Source organism: Micromys minutus (genome assembly GCF_963924665.1).
Source record: "Micromys minutus genome assembly, chromosome: 1".
Classification (NCBI taxonomy): domain Eukaryota; kingdom Metazoa; phylum Chordata; class Mammalia; order Rodentia; family Muridae; genus Micromys; species Micromys minutus.
Window position 1 is genome coordinate 243,718,578 of NC_137969.1, and position 24,739 is coordinate 243,743,316.

A 24,739-nucleotide genomic window follows, 5' to 3' on the forward strand; every position below is an offset into this window, starting at 1 on the left:
TGTCATAGCACACATATAAAGGCCAGAGGACAACTCCTGAGCCTAGATGCTATATTGGCCCAAGCACTCACACAAGGCCATGTTTTCCTGAGCACTTGGTTAATCTACCCTTGTATGACCAAGTTTGGTACAGCTATTCTACAACCTAACAGTGATTACAATTGGGCTGGTGGGCTTCAGAACTGTAATAAGAAACATTCTGTAAGCAGTGAGTGACTACCAAAGATGCACTGAAAATGTGGCTCTCAGATCTTCGAACTTGAGGAGATCAAATGACTACTGGGTAAAATTCAAGTATTTGAAACAACAAGCCAGATAGAAAAGGGCTCTGGTGAGAGCTATGCTAAGGTGAACTGTGACATTTTAATTCTCTCAAAGGAGAGCATTGAGCCAAGAATAATGGTAAATATCTGTCCTTCAGCACCCAGTAAGTAGGCTGAGGCAGGAGTATCTTGAATTCAAGGCCTGCCTACATAACCTACTCAAGGTGAGTTTGAAGTAGAAAGATATAAAGTCTCCTCTCAAAACAACAAACAGAAACAACACCATCATCAAGTACTGCAAGCCAACTGCAGCCATGCCATTTGCTTCAAAATAGTCAGTGATACCACAAGTAGTCAAATCCTCACGGACATCAGCGGCTGAGGGTTCTCAGCCCTTCAGCTCAAGAAAGCCTGCTCCGGCACTGGACAAATCGATGTACTTTCTGAGCTGGGCATAAATCACATTTCACACTGAAAAGGTAATAAACTTGAACTGCGTAAGTGTGTCTGAGTGAGAAATGCTGATAGTCACACAGGTCCACCTGCCTGGTGGACTTTTAGCCAAGCCTGCTCATCTGCCCTAAGTCATTTTCCTGATAAAATTATAGATCCACCTGATATTTTTTTTTGGAAATTTTTTTTATGTCTGTACTGACTTGTGGCACAATTTGTAAGCCTGGTTGTTTTTTGTTCATTTGTTTGTTTTATTTTGTTTAAGCCAATGCTGGTTTTAGTTTATTATATGAACACTATAGGAATAGCATGTGATTTCTTAGTTTTTGCTTCTTTAATTATTACTTTATACTACCATCAACAAGAAAATAAAATAACAACAAACATGGACTGAGTGATACTGTCAGTACACACTCTTGCTACTGATGCCTGCATAGAAGTAGTACCTTAATTCCCTAGAATCAGGGACAGAGAAAAAGCTCCTGAAAGAAATTCAGTCCAGTGTCTGAGGCTGGCCTAAACACATGACTTACTGCTTCGGAGACTAGGCTAAGAATAGCAACTACAGACACTGGGCACTTACTTTATACTGATTTTTTTTAGGAAGGAAATGTCTGATCCTCACAACACTGTAAAGTTGGAACTATTAAAGTCATAGTATAATCTTAGAGAAAATACAGTAATTGTCAGAGGTAAGTAGAACGTGGAGGATAGATTTCTGAGTCATTATGTGAAGAACAAAGATGAGGAAGCTGAGAGACACTGTTCCATACCATATGCTGCCCGGGAAGTTCCCTTCCTCTCTTGGCCCTGCTGCTTCCCTTCTCAGAATGCTGGCCTGGCTAATTACCCGAAGCAAAACTACCTAACATCAACTATTCCACTGTGCAATACTTAAATGATTTAAGGTCATGTAATCCTAATATTTTGGCCATATAACTTCACTATCTTATGTAACATTAATTTTTTTCAAACCCTGTTTTTAATGATGGTATTTAAATGCTTTAACCTTCCTTCTAGCCCACTACCCACCAATAGTAGTCGAAAAGAAAGAATACAGGGAAAGTGGACATGTTTAGAAATAGTTCTTTGAGCAAATCCCATCTGCACTGTCAGGAAATCAGCAGTTCAGTTCACAGGGATATACCAGCAATACAGTTTGGTAAAATCAGGATAGCAATCACGAACCAGCAGCGGTAGCACAACCTAACAGAGACAGCCAGGCCTCAGCCAAATCAGCACAAGTCAGTAAGTAGAAGGGACCATGGCCAACACTAGGAACACCAGAAGTTCTCAGCTGTGCCTCTCTCAGCAAGCGAAGATTAGCAAAGACTTGAGACCAACAAGTCAACAAGCTAGTTCTACCTGCAAGCTTCGACAAGCCTCGCTCACAGTCCACTGTATTATTTATACACCCTCCAGACATTACGGGTCCTCCATGGTTCTTGTCTCACCACCTGACTTAGCAAAACTCTGTGTCTGTCTCAGCTGACATCACTCTGCCAATCAGCCAGAGTCCATGGAAGTGCCAAGAAACTGCAGCACACCACCAGAAGGTTTTGGTGCATTTCTTGTATGGAGTCCGGACAAACCCAGCTCAACTATGCAATGTAAGGCAGACCAATACATGCCACATGTGTTGTTAGCAAAGAATCCTTCAACACGTGTTTTCACATACTTGCTTTAGCAGAACATCCTTTCACCTATGCTTGCTTCATGTGTCTGCTTTAGCAAAACATCCTTTCACTTGTGTCTACTTCAAGAAAACGCCCCTTCATGTATTTGCCCCAGCAAAACACCATCCAACACAACTGACTTTCCAAAGAACCCTCAAGTTTCCACTTCAATCTTATGTGCTTATCCCAGTTAAATTTTTTAAGACTCTTCTGAAGTAAAAGAACCCCAGAGTAGACATTCTATGGGAATTATATGTAGGGTTTTTAAAAAAAAAATGTATAGTAAACACTTAATGTAAATCTTTATGGAGTCTTGGCTGGCCTAGTACGTACTCATTATGTAGTTCAGGGTACCCTTGAATTCTCAATACTCATCCTGACTCAGCTTCCCAAGTGCTATGATTATAGGTGTGTGTGCCATCATTCTCAGCTTAATTTTTCCCCTGATGCTGTGCTAAAGTACAGTAATCAGTGGTAGATTTTTAGGGTAGGAAATTCAAAGGCAGCAATTTGTGTCTTAGACCAGTGAAAACAGAGCTGTGTGTTCTTGGAGAAAGAAACAAATAGGACTTGGATTTGCCTGGGAGAATGTTTGCAGACTTGCAAACCTCTTTAATTTGTCCTGAAATATTACCATTTTAATCCATCTACCTGTTCAAACAGATGAGAAATGGGTAATAAGCAACGTCTACATTCAAAGCTCTTGCCAGGAATTAGAACCTCAGATTGTTTACAACCAAGAACCATCCAATGTCCAGTTTGGGGAATATATAATCTATTATACTAATATAATAGATACTACAATATATACATCTTTCTTGATACACTATTAATGGCTTTGGAGAAAGCTACAAACATGGGAAGCATGGTTTTACAAAACTTGCATCCTGTTTTCAGGTGCTCCGTATGAGGTGCTCTCAAATTGTTTCTGCCTTTAGTCTAAGAAACTGAGAAAACAATCCATCACTCCACACAGTGCTCCTAAATGAGGAACTACTGAAGCTTCTCCTAGCATAGTGTCTCAACTATGGCCTTATAAAAACAGAATGAAACAAGCTCAGCTTGCTACAACTTCAAACTTATCAAAACTGTCTAACAGTACAAAGAACCCTCATAGATCCATTATGAAAACCCAACACTCCTACATTTGCTCATTTGCTGTAGAATTCTCTTCTCTGCTCTTACACGAGCATATCTTTCCTGAGCCAGTTGAGAACACTGTTTGGTACTCCTAAAACTTTCCAGAGACATCCTCTTACTTAACTACATCATAAAAATATCATTACTCTATCCAGACTTCCTTCTCAAATTGTATCATTTGCTCAGTATTCTTTGTAATGAGTTTATTCTACTCTAAAATCCAGCTCAAGATCACACAATGCGTTAGAAATTACATAACTTATCTGTGGATGCTTCCTTCCTTATTCCTAACATCTTTGGAAAGGATATATCCTGGGTGTGACCATTCCTCAATGTGGGTTTTATATGATGTTTTTTCATGATTATATGAAAATAATAAACTCCTAAAACAAAAACCAATAAATGATGCTATATTCTTAGACCACATGGGAAATACAGATTAGTTTCCCCAAGAGTAGAGTTAATTTTGATCATGTCATTAATTTAGAGTTATTGGAGTGTTGACTGTCAAGTTTCTACACTGTGAAGTTACTATGTTTTTCCTTGTAACCAACTGGCAAACTATAAAGAAATGAACTGAGATTATACAAAAATATCCTGCTTCTCATGAAACTATGCCCCACTCATTTCAGTGTGGCGTGACATTTTATAACTCCCCCTTTCCCTCTCTATGTCAGAATTATTCCACAAGGGAGAGCTTTGCTTCTGCCCCATTACACTTTCTTCTTTATACCACAACAAGATATTTTAGTTCCATCTTGTACTTTTCTCAACTTTATTTTGATGGTTACACTGATGGATCACTACCTGCCAAGTATGGCACCAAGCACTTTACAGGCATTAAATCATTTAAGTCAACTCCAGAAAAAGTGGGGTAGCTGAGGACTGGGGCGATCAAGAATTGTGCCTGACATTTACAGATAGGAAATGCTGAAACTGTTTCCAAACAGAAAGAAGAGTTAAAAGGAAATGCATGAATACAAGGAAGTGGGCAGATAATTTAGCTCAGTTATAATGCAGGTGGCAGAGCAGAATAATAGGAGATTGAGTAGGAGAGGAGACAGGATGGTCAGGTTAGTCTGAAAATCTGACTATGGAGTTAAGAGTATGTCATGGTTAATCTGGATTGCCAATTTGATTGAACTGAGATTGCACTAAAGCACACCTCTGGGTATGTCTATGCAGGCATTTCCAAAGAGCACTAGATCATGAGGGATCTAATTATTAACAGTTTGATAATCAATTGATGAATTCAAAAATCAAAATAAACTGTTCCAAGATGGTGCAGGGTGGTGCCTGATTAAAAGAAATGTGCTGATGTAGTCAGATCTTTGTCAAATCCATCTTGGCCGTGGCCCCTTCCTGTTACTGTCCTCTGTTTGCTGGAGAGGATAAGTGCAGAGCATTTCCCACCAGGCCCTTCCACCATAATGTTAAGCCTTGCTAAAAGCCAAGACACAATGGAGCTATCAAACTACAGAGGGAAATTACAAGCCAAAATAAATCTTTCGTCTTTTTAAATTCAGTTATTTCTCACAGAGACAAAAAAAAACAAAACCTATTTAGCATGCATCATTGTGCTTCAAGTAAATGAAAGTGAGCGGCTTCTTTAAGCAATGGAGTGACCCAAGTGTGGTGACATGGTAAAAAGATTTATTCATGGGAAGAAGGGTAAACTGAGAAAGATAAAGAAAAGTAGCAAAAACAGACACTGCAGTTGTTTTTCACAATCAGTTACTAAAATAAATGTGCTTCTCCTGATGTACCAAAGTAACGCAGGAGCTGGGCACACAGATGCACATCACTTCTTCAGAGGCCAGCCACTTAGCTCACGTCACCTCGTCTGTATCACAAAGATGATACACCAATCCCAAGGGCTGCTTGCAAAGACTTATGAGTTGCTGTTCTAAAACATAACCGAAGTGCTGCCTGGTGGCAAGTAAACATTAAAACAATAAAAAAGTTACTGTAAAAATAGTCGCCACATTCCTATCAAACCCCCATGCCTTTGTGATTCTGGAAGAAATCTAAAATTCTCCAGCTTACAGAAAACCTGCATTTATTTGTATTGGGATTTTCATTTTTACAAATATAGTGTAAGAAATAAGCTCAAGATATACTTTATCTAACTGGGCAGGTATTATTTGGTAGGTCATATACCTAAAACTACATTGTATCACAAGATACTTACATATTAATTTGGTAAATAGTGCCAGTTTTTACTAAGTTCTTTCTCAAAAACAAAAACAAAAAAAAAAAAAAAACCAAAAAAACAAAAAAAAAAAAAAAAAAAAGCAGGAGTTGTTGTTGGTAAGATGGCTCCAGTGGCTAAGAGCACATAATGTTCTTGCAAAGGACCTGAGTTCAGTTTCCAGCTCCCACATCGGGCATCAGGGGTTCATTCCAGCCCCAGGGGTTCTGAAACCCTCTCTCAACATTTTGGGCACTGCATTCACATGCACACGATCACACACATATTTACATAATTAAAAATAAAATACTTTTTTCTTAAAGCTAGAAGTCATTCATATTCAACTGTGTGTCAAAACAAACCCCTATAACTTTTAAGTGTCCTAATTTCTTTTCCTATTGCTGTGATAAAATACTTTGATAAATGCAACTTTAAGGAGAAAGGGTTTATTCTGGTTCACGGTTCAAAAGTGCATACAGTCTGTCGTGGAGAAGTCAAGTGTCAGAATGTGAAGCACCTGGTCATACCACATCCAATCAGGAAGCAGAGGACAGATGCTCAAGGCTGCCCAGCTCACTTTCTACATTTATATAGTAGTTTAGGATTCCGTGCATGGAATGGTGCCACTCACACTGGGTGTGTCTTCCCATATTAGCATAATCAATGTAATTCCCCACAGGCACGTCTGGAGGCTCGATTCCCAAGTAGATTCTGTCAAATAGGCAATTTACACTAACCATCACAATCAGCATCCTTATTCCCTGTCAGCCTATGAAGCAGTCCCAAGATAAAGATAATTTTAAGGAGAGTGGAAGTGAATTCGAGTTTGTAGGAATTGGATCTGATTTATTTTCAGTGAAGTTGCTAAGCACTGCAGATGGACAGAAAGACAGTGATGAATCTTTAGGTGTGAGAGATTCTATGAAGGCTCCTAGAAGGTAAGTCTTTTAAGATTCTTATCCAGAGATAAACTACGGTAACAATAAATCTGGCGTGATTGTTGCAATACTATGAATGAATGCTATGGGGCAACATACCACTTTGTCTAGGACTGTAAGCCCAGCCATAAACCCAATGTATGGATGCCATAGTCCCAAGGGGAGAACTTACTTGTTATTTTGTTAAACAGGCATAGTAAGAACTGCCTTCTATGGACTTATCTTTGCCCTCAGCAGAGGAGGCCCTTTCCGTAGTGGTTAAAATTCACAACTGTTAAAGTGCAAAGAATAAGTGACTAGAGTGCTTAGCTGTTAAAAGGATGCGCATAGCACATATACACATACCCTCAGTATTAAAGAAACACTGCAGAAGGGGCAAAATGAATTTAAGAGCCACATTGGGGAAACCTGATGTAAAACATCTGAACAGGACATGCCTTCTGTATAACTCACTGCAGCTGTGGGTTCCCTGTACAAGATTAGGACCATCAAACGTTCATCACAGAAGGAGAGTAAGAGCTTCTGAGGCTCACACCTCCCTGAGGGATTACTGGAGGAAGGAGTGTCACTCTGTGGTGGTAGAGAACCGCCTAGTAAGTAACCAGGCCATGCTCATGCAGAAGTCCTGTGTAAGTACAGCAGGCAATGCATAAGAAGACATGAATGTAGGAAGGAGGCCTACTGGGAAGAAGAAGGAATTCAGCGAAGAAGTCAGGGGATGATAAGGTAATGGGGGTGTGTGACTAAGATTCAGTATATACACCTTTGAAACTGCCGGCGTTAACAACAAAACCCTTTAAGTAAGTGACCACAGCCTACAGAGTTATTCTGAAGAACAGATATCATACATCAAACTTTTCAAGAGTTTATTAAGCAGAGCAGCCACTGCAAATAAAGTCCCTTGTTATAAATAAAAAACAGTATTTTCATTAGATTAAAATGATACTTGATTTCAATCAAAATTATTGTCTTCTAAGCATTGACTATCCACTTGATATATTTCGAAACTAAAGGGTCAGATATGCTGTATTCTCCTGGCATCTGTTTTGTTTTGTTTTGTTCTTTGTAAACATGTAACACTTCAGGAACTGCCTGTCCTCCCTGCTCAGGGGCCCTGACAGTCTTTGCATCCTTCCACTTTAAAGTATGTGCTGCTGAAGCAAGGACTCTCCTGGATACTCTTAATAACCTTGCCAAGAAGCCCTGGTATTGGAGCAAAGTGGGTAACTTCCTCTGCTGACAGGGAGCAGATATCTCCTCATTTGCTTTTATTAGCACGGGGATAAACGGGACATGGTTCAAAGTACTGCGGAAACTACAGAAATGCTCTGGTGCATTCCCACTGAGATGCCGTGGAAGAGCCACAGGTGGAGCCCGAGAGCTTCAGGGTTGGCTCCCTCACAGCTTCTACAACCTCCTGCTTTCAAGGAAAGCCTCTCTTCTGCTTCCAATCTCCAATCACGCATGCTGCCCTCTCTATTTCTAGTGGTGGATGCCCACTCTTCACATGCCGCCCTACAGCTACCACCACAGGAAGCCTTCTCCTGCGTCTTGTCAATCAGTTGTATTTACCTAAAAGAAGGAACGTTCGGCAGCTGTTCCTGTCCTGTGACATCAGCTACTACAATGCACAAAGAACCATTGTCACCATCTCATCAAGCATCATACCTTTGCAATTGCTGAGATGAAACTAGAAGTTCGATGTCCTTAACATCTCCTATTAAAAGAATGACACATCAAGACAGAACTGTCTATAAGACTGAGGCAGCATTTGTTAGGAATGTTCTAAAAACACTTGTAATTTGCTTCTTTTATGTCTAATGAATCCCACTGATTAACATGACTGATTATTAAAGTCAAAGATCAGCTGGTGTTTTGAAAAATTACCATTTTCAGAGACTACTAAAAGAAAAAAACTGTTTTGTACAGATTATTTTCCACATAAAATTTCAACTTCTGTTGAAACAATTTGAGCTCCAAAAACCAGAAATTAGATGAAAATGTTTTTATATTTCTTATACCTGAACACAGGTGAAATTTTATTTAAAAAAAAAAGTTAAGCTGTCCATATTGCAAAATTTGGAAACGCTACAAAAAATACAAAAGGAGAAATTCCATCAAATATATATGATGTCATATAGTGAAGCTAGAACAAAAGAATCTAAGAAGCCATTAATGTTATAGAACAGCATTTTAAACAAAAATATGACTTAATTGGGCTGGAAACATGACTTAGTAAATGGTTGCTCTGCAGAGTGAAGACTTGAATTTAATCCCCAGAATTTGTGTGAAAAAGTTAGATATGAAGGCACACAGCTGAAATCCTAGAGCGGGCAGTTTGAAGCCAGACAATCCCCAAGCTGGCCTAACTGATGAGGTCCAGGTGCAGAGAAAGAGCCTGTCTCAAAAGAGAAGGTGGAGACAGATTGTGGAAGATATCTAATGTTAACCTCTGAGGTCCACATGTGCATGCAGGTATACACACACACACACACACACACACACACACACACACACACACACACACACTTACTTTCAACAGATGGGCTTAGAGCAAAGGATAGCAAATAATAACTCAGAGGTCAAATCTAGTCCACTATCAATTTATAATTAAGATTTTGCTGGAACTGTTCTATATTTGTTTACTACACTCTATGGTCAAAAAGACTTGAAAGCCTGCAAAGCTTAAAATAGTTACCATCTGGCTCTATGCTGGTCAGAAAAAGTACTGCCTACTGATTTAGAGAATGGAAGACAGAATATAAACAAATGAGAGATAATTATAATTAAAGCTTATTGTGGGAAGCAATCATACATGCTCAGTTCTGTTAGAAAATGCTAGTCTATTCCATAACTGGCTACTAAAAACAAATGTCACAGATAGCATCTGGTAAGATACTACTATCATCATAATTATCTTATTTGGAGAAGCCTGTGTCAACCAAGCAAAAATTTTCCCCTTTGAGTAAGCCCTGCCAAGCATTCTGCAGTGAGTCAGATAATAGCCTAGACTTGAATCTCTTAAACATCCTTACCAACATTATGGATGCCTATAAATCTCCTTGAGTTAAAAATAAGGAAAATGGGAGATAAAGAAACTTCACAGAAGTCGAACTACATGTCCTGGGGCAGGTTGAAAAAAGAACAAGGTAATAAGTAAAATCTCCAGACATAAAACTAGTACAGAAAAGTAGAATCTATCAGCTATAAGATACGGTAGGTCAAGTTCACAATAGCAACAAATGATGGGACATTCAATATTAATCAAGACACAGGTAGAAAGATAAAGTTAAAACATTCTTGATAATCTCAGATACAGATTCCTACAGACAAGGACATACCATCTTCCTGAATAGGACTAACTAGTATCATCAAAATTTCAGTTTACTCAATGTTAAAATTTTAATTTGAAGATATCCCAGTAAAACTACTAACATGTTTTTTCTTCCCCTTAATAAGACACTTTGATTATAAGGGTCATGTTGAAAAATAACAGAAAGAGCCCTTCATAAAGTTCTGAATATCATCAATAAAAAAACAAGAGTTGTTGGAGAGCTGGCATTACTGACTAGTAGGATATATTGTAATGCCTTGATAACGGTATCACAGTACAGTGCTTGGACAGTATCTAACAAGACAAACAACAGAAAGTCAAGAAATACATCCCGATACATCCAGATGAAAATAGGCACATCTCAAGTCAGGGCAAACAGTGAGATTTCTCCCTCAATAATGCAGAAAAACTGAGTGGCCTTCTCAAAAGCTAGATCCCTCTTTCTTGTCATACTCAACAAACAAAAATTCCATTTGGATCAACATTCTCCAAATAAAAACTAGACCCATGCAAATACTAAAAAAGAAAAAAAAAAAAAAAAGAAATCAACTAATTCCTTTTAATCTTAAGAGAACAGAGGGTCTTTCAATTATGATTCAAAATTGAGGCCATAAAGATAGTTTTAAAAACAAATTCTACTATATATAAAATTCTATTTACTTGATAAAAGCATTGTAAACAAAGTTAAGAAGCTAATACTTATCACAAATGGCTAATCTTTCTAAGAGATCCTAGAAATTGAGAAGAAAAAAAATGAGCAAAGAGTATAAATAAATAATTCTCAGAAACATAAAATGGTTCTTCAAGAATATATGAAGATGCCACCAGCCCCAGGAGAGTGAATAAAAAAAAAAAGTAGACCCTACAGTGACACACTGTTCCACGTTTAAGAGATGAACAAATATCCAGAAATGTGATGCTATGCTCTGTATAGAAATGCACACCCTCATCCAATGGAAAGACATTTGATTCAATCACAGATGATTAGAATACAGATCCTTCCCACAGGGTTTTTCTATAAAAGTTAAAAACAAGGCACATGTAAGTTAAACTCAGAAGCTTCAACATAAGACTACAAAGAACAACTTACGGATGCAGCATTGGGGAACAGCATGCATACACAAACTGTTTGTTTGGTAGATGACCCCAAACTCTTTGCAGTTCCCCTCAGTAAGATATAAAACTCGGCTGATGATGTGTTGACAGAAAGACTTCCTGAGTTCCTGTGTGAGCTGTGCAGTCTGCACCATTACACTATTCAGTCTTCATGCGATACTCTCACAGGGCTAGGATAAAGAAGCTGAGCTGCCTAGCTAATAAGATGGAAAGCAGCCTGGGGAGAAGCAAGGAGGCCAACAATAACAGCAAGTATCAGGTATGAGGCAGTATCCACCACGGATCTTCAGAGGCAGCTAGCTCTTCTACCATGTAAATGAGAACAGCCAAAGCAGTAGAGAAAAGCCCTTCCCAGCTCCCTAGAATCTTAAGAATTCTAAACATTCTAATCTAAAAACTTCTAACTCATTGTTTAGATGCTCCTTTCTAGGTGGTTTATTTGAGAGCAACAATCAGTTTTAAAAAGATGGTAATGCTGGTGTGGACAATAGGAAAGGTGGACACTTACTCACTGCTGCCTGGATGTGCAAATTGGTGTAGCCACTATAAAAATCAATGTGGAGGTGCCTTAGGAAGGTGAGAATAGATCTACCTTAAAATCAGGTTAGCCCACTCTTGGGCACATACCCAAGGGACTCTACATGTTACTATAGAGATATCTGTTATCCATGTTCACAATTTCTCTATTCAAAATGGCCAGACACTGGAAACAGCCTAGATGTCCAATCGACTGATGGATAAAGAAAATGTGGTACATTTACACAATGGAATATTATTTAGTTATTAAGAAAGCGAAATTTTCAGGTAAATCAATAAAGCTTGATATGACCGTCCTGAGTGAGGCAATATGACTCAAAAGACAGACTTTTGATCTTGTGATATGTGCTACAATCCGAATAACCGCAGAGGTTAGAAACCTAGAAAGGGACTGGGGTGGGAATGAGGGATGAGGAGGGGATGTCCTAAGGAGCAGAAATAGGATAGTGTTACCAGAGAGATAAAAGGGAAACTAGAGTAGGAGAAATAAATGGGGAAGGAGATGGGAGGGTAGGATGCAGGAGGGTCTATAGGGAGGAGCAACTAACTCTAAAGGCCTTTTGAAAAACCATATGGATGGAGAAAACATGATCAAATTATAGTGTATAAAAATTTAATTAAGCAAATAAAAATAGTCAATACTGAAGAAATACACAGGAGGCAGAACACAGGATCAGTTGACACTGACTGGAACAATGGGAAGAAGATGAGGTTGCTAGGTACTCTGACAGGACATGAGAGATTGTATCCCATACTCATATAAGATTTAGGATTCTTAGTTGATGACAAACACTGCACAGTTAGCCTAATGTGTAACTTCATGGCAGGAAAAATAACTCCAAAGTTTAGATAATAAGAGCATATAATATAATTGCCAAATGCATATTTAAAACCTCTTACTACTAATCAACAAATGGAGAGAACCCTGTTTTACCAAAAGAGAACAGACTTTACACTGAGTCAGACCTGAGTCCCAATCTTAATTTTCAAACTTATACAAGATATGCAAGTTCAGTTGGGTACATGCAGCTTCCAGCACCCCAGCACTGAAGAGGGGTCTGGCAGGGCCAAGGGATCTTGCAGTGAGGGTCAGATAAAGTGAAGATCATGGATAACTCCTAACACAACAAGAACATACTCTTAACACTTACATAAATACTGCTTCCGGAGCAACACATGAAAGTCTAGCTTACTTACAATTCCAGAACAAGTTTGATACATATTTGCAAATGGTAACATGAAATCCTTAACTATGTCAGAGCACAACACTCATAGTGTTGTCATTTACTTTAGTAGGACCAGAAAATGGTCCCGATTTTCTAAGGCAATATATGCTGAGGCTTTCCCAAAGATCATAAACAATAGGCCAAGTAGGAAAGGATTCTGAAAATACTTATGGGAAATGAGAGGGTTTAGGAATTAGAGGGGTACTCCCTTTATATACAAGCTTCCCACCAGGACATGATAAGTATCCCTAGAAATAAAATTCTTGATCTTTTATCTTTTCCCACGATAAGCTTCAGTAACTGTTCCCTGTCAACCCAGACCTGTGCACTCTTGAGAACTAAGTACAAATCAGGGCCCACGTGGCCATAAAATTCCTTACACTGGTTGGATGGAGTGTGGAATAGAGGTGTACAAAGTTCTTCATGCTGGGGGAGGTGAAAGTCTCATTAGCAGAGCAAGATGCTAAAGGAACACCGTCACAAAGAGAATAAGAAGTAAACCAATTTCTTTTAAGTCCAAACTATGCTGCCTCAAGACCTAAAGAAAAATGTTCCCATAGAAAGTATGACAGTGGTGGACACTTACCTAAGATGAGATGAAGCTTGGTTTCTGTCTGGAAAGCATAGTGCAATGTCACCAAAAACGGTGACTGTCTAATGTGCTCCAGAACCTGTCGTTCTGTCCTTGTATGCTCCGTAGTTTTGGCCTTCTGAACTATTGTTGCTTTTTTTAAAACTTTCATGGCATACAGCTTTCCAGAATCATGGCCGCTTATTTTACGAACTAGAAACACTTTCCCATAAGCTGGAAAAAATAGAAAGAGAGAAATTTTCATAAGCTGAAGAGAAAGAAAAAATTAAAATGCTACACTGGCAGAACAGTATTTTATGGAAATAAAATTAATTCCCCAGCCAACACTCACAAACAACTCATTCGAGGGGAAAGCACGCTTGGTGCTGCTTCAAATACTTCTTTGATAATTTCTTTAGCTCTAGCTCTCAGTAGTTACTACTGATCAAGTTCTGCTTTCACTCCAAATGTTAATTCTCTCCTCAATAGTTTAGGTCTAAGAAACTAACTGTTACTATGGCCGGCTAACCAGTCCAACTCAAGAACAAGAACATTTCTTGTTTTTCTACAAGAAAACACTGAGGTATGTAGATATATATTTGCCACTGGATTTTACTTACCTTCCTTCCTTTATTTTTTTTTTAAATTTTCCTAAAGGCTCTCAGTAGGTGCCTGGCCTTGACCTTATATCCTTCTACTTAAGCCTCCTGATATTTGAGATACCAGGTGAATATCATTATTTCCCGTCTCTAAGAGTTGTTTTTTTCTTTTCCTTTTTTTATATTCATATGTGATGTACATGTATGCATATTTGCATGTATGTGAACATGCTTGTTCGCATATATATATGGAGGTTAAAAGTTGACCTTAGGAATCATGGTTGACTGTTGTTCCACCTTATTCACTGAAGCAGACTCAATCAAACCTAGAGCTCACCAATATGGCTAGTTTTGTTAACCAGTTTGCTCTGGGAATCCTCTGCCTACCTCCCAATCTTGCTGGAATTACAGGCAGGTCACAACACCAACCAATCATGTTGTGTGTTCTGGAGATTCAAACTATGGCCCTCACACTTGCATGGTACACACTCTAACCATTGTGCAATCTCCCCAGTCCACTAAGACAGTTCTTAATACAAGTCTAATAAGACACATAAAGTTCTTCAAGTATCATTCTACATCTATTCTTTTAGAACCAAAGCAATATAAAGACATTATATAAAACAAAGAAGCAATTTGCACCTAACAAACATTAAAATACCCAGAACTAAAGGCAGTATAGACAGAAACCCCTTTAAATCTCTAGGCATAAATTATTTGTGGCTTCCTGGATCAATCTCATCATGTGTTTCATAAGTAAAGACTGTGGTAGGCACAATTCTGTATATGGTACTGCTCCTCCAGGTTAAAGAATTAGCCCTGTGGATAAAGCATCTTCCCTGAATGTATTTCTTCAAGGAAGATAAGGAAGGGGAGGAAGAAGGAGCAGGAAAAGAGATGAAAGGATAGAGATGAGGAAAGAAGGAAAAAGGCTCTGAATTCGACGTGTCTTGGATTGTTATGCTCAATTCCATTTCAGGAGTTAAATGCTTTCATGAGACCAGTTTGAGTTGGACTCAGTTTTGATCCAGAACACTGCTACTATCTCTAATCTGATAACAACTCCCTGTATTTGTCCCACAATTCTATGATCATCTACCTACTAGAGTAAGAAAGCTTTATGGGAAAGGCACTCCACTCTGATTCAGTTCAGTTAAAAACTAGATCAGTACCAAGATTCAGTTTGCCAACACGATATACCATGGATTAATGCTAGACTAGACTAATCCTGGGGGAAAGATTCCAGCCCTTGAGAGGGAATAGCCCACGCCAGGCCCTCAGCTAAGCACACCCTGACTCACTTAATCCTCACCACAGCCAGTGCAGTGGGACTTTTAGGTATTCTATTTCAGAGATAAAGAAATAAGTTCACAGTAATTTATGAAACGACCCAAAAAGATTTGATGTAGAGGGAAGATAAACAAATGGTCAAGTGTGTGGAGAAGAGTTAGTCCCATTCCAATGTATGGCCTGGGTTGCCAAAGAAGTTCTCCCTCCCCAGGGTAGAGTTCACAGCCCAAGAAAGGGGCTCCATCCTATGATTTCCCCCGTGCTCCCTACCTCTCTTTCTCCCTCTTAGAAGTTCCAAGATAATTATGGTACCCATTTCAAGAGAGAAAAATAAATCAATTAAAGCAGAAGCCACTGCTGGCCTGATTTAAATGCAAGATTCAAATGATTCCAGAATCATTCTATCAGTAACTGAATAAAATAATCAAATTCTTGCAGAATGCTGGGAACCTGATTTTCTAGATTATAATAAAACCAGTGCTATAAAACGTTTAGCATATTCTGAAGAAAAGTTTGTGTTGTACTTAAGTATGTGTGATAATTATAGGTTGAGATCTCAGAAAGGCTGAAGTGAATTTAAAAAAGAAAATTACAACTTTCAGGATCTAACAAATCAACTAGAGAATGAAGCTAGAACAGCATATTTTGTACAGCAGTAATGGAACCAAGATAGAAGCTACTCTTATGAGATGTAATTTGTCTTCCCACAGAAGAAGGCACTGTATAGTCTGTGAAGGAAATGAGTCCTATCAGGCAATCTTAGTGCTTCCATGTACCTTACATACATACATAGGCTCTACTAACTTATATTCTCCCAGATGCCAATCTCTAGAATTTTATAGTGCTAGAAATTATGTAATCTATTTAGCATCTGTAAAGTAATCCTTTTGTGTCACCAAAACACCTTCCTAGCACAGCATATTTGTCTGTAACAAAACAAAAGAATATAGATCCTGTGAGAGACACGGTGATAAGCACCCAAAACTGAGTACTTGTCAGATCCTTTAAACACACTAACTCTTTCAGTTCTTAGAACATCTTCCTAAGAGTTACTGGTGATTACCTTCATTTATGGAGGAGGAAACTCAAGTACAGATCCATTGCTCAGTCATTCATGATCACACGTGCCCATCCAGCCCTACTTCTAGGTGCTTACTCTTAGATCTGCTTCTGCTGATAACTTTAAAATGAGTGATCTCATCAGTAAATAAAAAGAACTCAACATAAAACTGGGTATACTAAATCTAATAGAAGAGAAAGTAGAGAACTGCCTTGAACATATTGGCATAGGAGACAAATTCCTGAACAGAACTCTTTTAAAAATGGGGCACAGAAGAGAGAATTCTCAACAGAGGAATCTCTCTAATGGCCAAGAAGCACTTAAAGAAATACTTGATGTCTTTAGTCACCAGGAAAATAAAAATCAAAATGACTCTGAGATCCCATCCTATACCTATCAGAATGGCCAAGATCAAAAACTCAAGTGTGCTGGTTTGTACATGCTCGGCCCAGGGAGTGGCACTATTAGAAGGTGTGGCCCTGTTGGAGTAGCTGTGTAACTGGAGTCATGGGCTTTAAGACCCTAATCCTAGCTGCCTGGAAGCCAGAATTCTGCTATCGACCTTCAGATGAAGATGTAGAACTTTAGCATCTTCTGCACAATGATTGCCTGGATGCTGCCATGCTCCTGCCTTGATGATAATGGACTGAACCTCTGAACCTGTAAGGCAGCCCCAATTAAATGCCCTTATAAGAGTTGCCTTGGTCATGATGTTTGTTCACAGCAATTAAAACCCTAATTAAGACATCAAGTGACAGCATAAGCTGGTGAAGATGTGGAGCAAGGGGAAACTCCTTCATTGATCTTCGGAGGGCAAACCTGTACAACCACTTTGGAAATCAATTTGGCAGTTTCTCAGAAAAATGGAAAAAGTTCTAACCCAGGACACAGCTAGACTACTCTTGGGCATATAACCAAAGGATGTTCCATTATACCACAGGGACACTTGGTTAACTATGTTTATAGCAGCTTTATTCATAATAGCCAAAAACTGGAAACAACCTAGATGTCTCTCAGCTGAAGAATGGAAAAAGAAAATGTGATACACCTACACAATAGAATACTATTCAGCTATTTAAAAAAGATATCCTGAAATTTTCAAGTAAATAGCTGAGTGGGGTAACATAGACCAGAAAGACACACATGATATGTACTCACGTATAAGTGGATATTAGCTGTAAACTACAAGATAACCATGGTACAATCCAGACTAAAGAAACTAAGTAAAAGCAACAGCCCAAGGGAGGATGTCTGAATTTCACTCAGAAGGGGAAATAAAATAGACCCTGGAGGCAGATGGAGGGAGGGAATTGGGTGGGATAGGGGTGGGATCAGGTATAGAGCCAGGGAGTGAAGAGGAAGCCTGGGAAAGAAAATGAAAATCATGGGGAGGGGGCACCTCTGGGGCAAGCTGGAGATCTGGACAGGGGAGGCTCCAGGAAGTCTCTGGGGGTGACCCTAGCTGAGACTCCTAGCAGCTGGGGATATGGAGACTGAGGACTTCCAGAAAAAAGAGGGAGCCACCAACTCACCCACAAAACCTTTGACCCCCCAAATATGTTTTGCCCACAAGATGTGGAGGGATAAAATGAACAGAGAGTGAGGGAATGGCCAACTTGAGACCCACCCAACGAAAGACAAGCAACCCCTGACACTATCAATGACACTCTGCTATGCCTGCAGACGGGAGCCTAGAACAACTGTCATCTGAGAGGCTTCATCCAGCAACTGAGGGAAACAGATGCAGAGGCCCACAGCTAAACATTAGGCAGAACTTGGGAAGTTTTGTGTTAAGAGTGAGGGATAGGATTGAGGGATCCAGAGACACCACAACAAGACCAACAGAATGGACTAACCTGGGCCCATGGAGGCTCACAGAAACTGAACCAACCAAAGAGCAATAATTGGAGCAAGGGCTGTCTCTAACTCTGCTGCCTGCCTGTGAATCCCCTTCTCCTAGCTGGATTGCCTTACCTGGGCATAGTAGGAGAAGATACACTTAGTCCTGCTTCAACTTGATGTGCCAGGGCAGGTCGGTCTCATGGGGTACCCTCCCCCTTCTCTGAAAAGGGGAGGGGGGAGGGGGAAAGGGCATAGAAGGGTGGGACTGAGAGAAGAGGAAGGGAATCTTGGATTGGGATGCAAAGTGAATAAATTAAAAGAGGAAAACAACAGAGGAAACAAAAAGATTCTTGTAGTCCACCTATAAATGTACTAGTTCTCTGAGTATTATAATTTTAATACAAAATGCCCTATATAGGCTGATGTGTTGAATACTTAGTCGCTAACTGATGGCTCTACTCTGAGCGGTGTTAGGGACTATCTGGGAGAAGTTTGCAGGTTATTATTACCTGGTTCCTTATTCTTTGCTTCCTGTTTGCTATGAGGTGATTGGTCTCTGTGATGTGTTTTTCCTCAACCATGATGCTCTTACTCCCCACAAAGGCCCCCAAATCAGCAAAGGAAAGGACTAGCCTCAAAACCTCAGAAACAGCAACCAAGCAAACAACTGCTCCCTTTACATTGTTCTGGGAGGTATTTTATTCATAGCTACAGAAAGTTAAGGAACAAAGGAACAATCAAATGTAACTGAAGGCATGTAAACTTTTAATTTTTATTCACATACATTATTTTGAGTGAAGCAGTCACGGGTCATAAAAGGTTAAGGGTCACTGTTCATTGGCTTATGTCCTTCCTTAAGTCACTCAACCTGTGCATGCTACTCTCACTGGGATTTCAATGTGACAACCACCCTGAGACCCATTTCCTGTCACTCAATTTCTCTAATGCTCTTTAGAACTATACACTGCACAAACCTCTTATTATTTAAGCTCATATCAAACTAGTGCTTTTTTTAAACAGCAGAAATTCTAAGTGACTTGCACTTAGAATTCCCAAGACTGGCATTCTCTAAGTGCACCACATAATCAGCACCTGTGCCTACCTCACTCCCCGCTTTCCACCTGTCACAGGCACTTGCTGCCCTACAGGGCTAGGCTTTCTGTATATGCTGTTCTGTTGTTGCACTATCATTAAATATTACATAAACCACAGAGAGCGAATATAAGAAAAATAGGCCGATTGTTCTGAAGAGACAGTTAAAAGTGAGACACTTCAAAAAGAAACTTCTAAAATATTAGTTGTGGGTGAAATGACTGAAAGGCCAGGACAAAACTAAATCCCAGATGCCTCCCCAGTCGGATTACTTCAAACTCGTCGAAGTTCTCATTACACTTGAAAGAAACTGAAGCTGTTACTTTTAGATGAATCAGTACAAGCATGACTTTTTAGCAAATTAAACCCTGAGCCAGTTCTCAAAATCATATGCCTATAGCTAAACATTGGCAACAAATGTGTTTGGGTAAATTTTAAGTGAAAAGTGTTCCAAGAAATGCACAGAACTATAAATATCCTTCTTTAATGAGTCCAGCCTTTTTGACTAACCGTAAGTCTCAACCATGTCAAACAAGAGCCTGTCTACTAACTAAAGGATCACACTATTGCTGAAATGTAATCCCCTCCTCAGTCTAGATTATTAGAATCTTTTAAACAGGGTCAGGCACATCAGTCTTTCAAGTTATGTTTCCTAGAGTGCCTCATCCATAACCTGATAATCTTTTGTGTCATCATCTAACTTAAAACCTTTGCATTTAAACACTCCATTCCACATTGTTCCTGACACTGGCAGCACCCTTAGCCTGGCCCAGAAGTTTTGAGTAGCTGGCGCATGCCTCTCCTATCCTTCCCGCCCTGACACTGGCTTACTTCTGTCCTTTTCTGACTTCCCAGACAAGCTCAGCTCTTCTTACTTTGCACTCTTATAACCCAAGGTATTCCTTTCATAAAAGTGATCATAAATATATTTTTACATTTAATCCTATAATTACTTCATTAACTTTCCACTGCTCGATGAGATAATAAAATCGCAGATGAGATATGACTTTTATTTACTTTCTCATTAGCAAATAGCTTTGGAACTCACACATCATATGCCTCAGCCTGTGGGGTTTTCAAAGTAGACCTGAGGAGGAGACAGACAAATGGAGAAGAGACAAAAAGAAGGAGAGCAAGTCAAGTGCTGATCAAGTTCTCGGTTATTATATGCCAAAACCATTTCTTCCAAAGAAAAACAGGGCAAATTACATGGGGAGGGAGACTTCTCAGGTGCAACAGAATGTTCTGCCAAGCAGGATCTGTTGCCTGGGTGACTGTTCTACTCGGCTAACTACCTGACCAGTGAGATCACCTGATTTCTGGAAAAAAGCCTCTATTGTGGGAAACAGATCTATGTAAAATGGCGTTACTCAGGCTAAGGGAATTTCTTAATTCCGTCTGCCTCCAGCATTTCTTCCCTTTTTATTTGTTTTATGACCTGTGTGGATATAGGCAAGTGGACAACATCTATCCTTCTGGGTTAGAAACAACTCCCCTATTATGTAGTCTGGAAATAAAGTAAGTTACACAGGAGAGGATCTGGCAGATAAAAACTGGTGTTAATTATTAGTTTTAAAAAATATGTGTATCTTTGTACTTATAAATATAAGGCCAAAATAATACTGAGTCTCAACACAAAAATGTACCTACCTATACAGGTCACACCAAAAAAACAAAACAAAACAAACTTGAAAGTCTCATCAAGTCCCCAGAACAGCGCGGGGTATTGCCACTACTGTTGGGTATTCATCGAAATTAGATGCTAAGACCCTTTGCTGAAGATACCACATGCTTTAGTCACAGGACAGAAAGAAATCAGACTGGAACTATGCTGGGAGTGTCTTCTCTGCTGTCCAGCCCTGTTAAGTGTCAGCAAGTGCTATGCTGGCTGCTGGGGGTGGAGGCTATCATCAACAGTATTACTTAGCTGTGGACCTTGAATGCTAACACTGCTGACCTGCCAAGAAAGCACAGCACCAAGTCAATTACAGGGATGTCCAAATCCTTTGTGATCAGATTTGAGGTATAGTGCACATATCTGAAATCACAAATGTGGTCAGGAGCCCCATGGCTGGAGCAGTCTCCGGCCCCAGCGTAGAAGCTCCTGTTATTTACTGCTTTACTAAATGAACATCAAAGTGGCTTCTAAATATCTATGTTATTGACCAAGTTTAGTGCTATTTTCAGCATTGGTCAGAGAAGCTTTTTGTTTTTGTTTTTACTGTGCCTGGTAAGTACTGTAGGGACCACTAATTGGTCAATGTGCTGAAAATAAGTGACTGCTGAATGCTTAGCTATAAATAAACATTGATATTGCCTCTCTAAATCTCGGGACATTATAGAAAGGGGATAGAAAGGACAGAATGGCCAGGAGTGCTGTGGAATGCAGACCTCCTGTTGTCACATGGTTTCACACTCTTGGATTCACGGCAGATCTGAACAAGACTGGTCTAAGACTGGAGCCATCAACATCTTGCCATAGAGAAAGAGAGGAGCTCATGAGGCCCCCACATTCCTTCCCTGAGGATCTAAAGGCAGCTAATGATTACTAGGGGAAGCTGACACATTTTCTTCAGGTAGTGAAGCCACAAATAAGTGCTACTTCTTATACTTGGTCCCAAACAATTTGAAAATTCAGTCGTTGTCCAATTGGAGGTGGGGAGGAGAGGGAGAGAGAAATTGGGGGGAAAAAAAGAAACCAACATGTTTTACTCTGAGCTTTAATAAGATCCTTTGGGAATCATTCCATGGATAAGTTTTTCCAAGTTTAGGCTAGAAAAAAATTGTCCATGTATTTGATACCCAAAGGATCTTATTTAAAAAAGCTTCCAATGAGAAGCAAGAAATCAAAAATGGCATATTCATAAATAACATTCAATGTTCTTAATAAACAAGATATTTTAATTGCTATAGTTGATGAGCATTTGCAAAGGATGCAGATGTGAGCCATGAGCCACAGTCCCCTAGCTTGGTACAGCAGCTACCTTGATTTCTAATGAGATACCCATTTTCTATCTACATGCCCTATTTTCTATTTCCATCTCACCTCCATCCAAACAGCCTACAGCCAGCAAGTAACAGGGACACTGAAAGCCTGCTTCTCTCTTGCTGACAGGAGTCTTGTAAGGTCTTCCCCTGACCATACAGATGCAGATACCCACAGCCAACCATCAGACTTAGCCTGGGGACCCCAATCAAAGAGCTAGGGGAAGGACTGAGGACCTGAAGGGAATTGTAACCCCATACAAAGAACTATATTAACTATATTAAGTGGACCACCCAGAGCTCCCACAGACTAAACCTCTAACCAAAGAGCAACCATGGTGGGAGCCAGGACTCCAAATACATATGTAACAGAAGTTGGCCTTACCTGACATCAATGGGAAGGGAGGGAGGCTTGGTGCCCCAGCGTAGGGGGATGCTAGAGGGGTGAGGTGGGAGTGGGTGAGTGGGAGGAGGAGCATCCTCATAGAGGCAAAGAAGAAAGAGTGGGTATTGGATGGGGGTGTTTATAGAGGAGTAATAGGGATGAGGGATATCATTTGAAATATAAATTAATAAAATAATAATAATAATAATAATAATAATAATAATAATAATAATAATAATAATAATAATAAAAAAAGAAAGTCTGCTTCTTCTTTCTGGTCCAGAGCTACCCATGAGTTCAAGCTAAATGTAGACTATTAAGACACAGGCTTGCTTGCGTTCTTCTCACCCAACTCTCTTCCCTCACTCTTGCTTTCCTGAAGCACTCTTAGAGTAAGCCATACACTCAAGCCCCACCCTGGGCTCTCTCCAGCCACAGTGATTTCATATGGCATCAATACCAAGAATTGTTATTTATACAAAAAGTATTTCAATATTTTTCATATGGTACAAAACATCATAAACAACCTCTCGGAAACACACAGGCACACACGCACAGCATATCCTGATGACATTTTCAGAATTTGGGGCGGCTGGGTTAAGACCCAGAGTCTTAGAGTGAGTACATTATGTAGGTGGCTCACTGAATTTAGGGTAAGCAACCCAAAGACAATCACTACTACATATATCATTATGTCCACAGAACAGCTGGTAAGATCTGTTGGTGGTTAACTGGTATCACCTACATTAGAAAATAAGAATTATTTAAGGAGAGTCCGGGGAAGAGGACGAGAAGAGATGGTCCTGCTCACTAGACATTACTGTGGGTGAAGTCTAGCCTCATTTCAAGGTTTCATAATCCTTATTATTACATAAAGGTCTGTTTCACTACATTGTGAGCTTTAACTATAATGTATCTTTTTAAAAAACAAAATCAACTATTCCCAGCACCCCAAACAATTAAGGTCAATGAATGAGTGAATCTAACAAGTAACAGGAGTGAACTGAAAATTTTCAGATAAAAAAGTGGTATAATCTAATTTGTACTTTAGAAAGATAAGTCTCACTTACTATGGATAATGGACTGGCAAGGGACAACTTGACCCCAAATGCTGTGGTGGCTGTAGGTCCCTGTTTCTGAACTCTTTCCAGGGTTCATAAGTCAATACTGGGCAAAAGCGGGGGTTGGGGGGAACTTCCTGGAGCAAGAGAACCTGGGAGCTGAATGTATAGGTGATCTGAGCATTCCAGCACTCTTATGTAATATGTCTTAGAATGTATTTGCTCGTCCCCAATACTGTTTGAGATATTATCACACTTTAGAACTCCAACTGTTGAACAGTTAAGAAAAAAAATAAAGAATGCATTCTTTTCATTTGACATGTTATTCTTAAGGCAACATTCAAACCAATGTCTTAAAAATGCTAATAAAATTTCAACTTGCAATAATTTCATTTATAAAATATTGTTCACAGTTGAATTTTTATTAGAAATACTACTTTAGTAAAGATGATAACAAAGTTTTTCCAACTTAGGATACAATTTTCTTACAGATTTCTGACTCTACAACTAACCTCTGAGAAATGATAGGCACCTACCACCCTACTGCACACACAGCCTAAGGGACATGTTTCGGACTTCAGGAGAGGTTAGAAGGAAAAGACAATAGAGAAGAGTCTAATTTATTTCAAAGTTACATTAAATGTAAGATTTAAAAGAAAAAGAAACAACAGAACTTGTGCTGGTCTTATAGAGCAGGCTATAAGATACTCAGACGGATCTCAAGTTCAAGGTCACCTTGGACTAGAGACTGACTTCAAGGTCAGCCAGTGTAATTCAGTGAGCTCTTACCTCAAAGCATAAAGTTAAAGAGGGCTGGTGGTGTACCATGCACAAGGCCCTAGGTTCAATCAGCAGTAAAAGAACAAAATAGCAGAAAGTCTAAATGTTTAAACATTCAGCAATGCCACATTTAAGCTATTTGATGAACAGAATTTTTCTAGTTCAATATATATATAAATTAATTTATGAGAAAAGAGTTT

At 39.4% G+C, this 24,739-nt stretch overlaps 1 protein-coding gene across 2 annotated transcripts in view; it reads right to left on the bottom strand.

Moving 5' to 3' along the window:
- RPS6KA5 (ribosomal protein S6 kinase A5) overlaps positions 1-24,739 on the bottom strand; it is a 172,800-nt gene that overhangs the window by 82,234 nt on the left and 65,827 nt on the right. For both annotated transcript variants that reach the window (XM_080920623.1, XM_080920622.1), the window contains exon 3: positions 13,461-13,679. In XM_080920623.1, the coding sequence (XP_080776749.1) occupies positions 13,461-13,679 (219 nt within the window). The remainder of the gene's footprint in view (positions 1-13,460; positions 13,680-24,739) is intronic.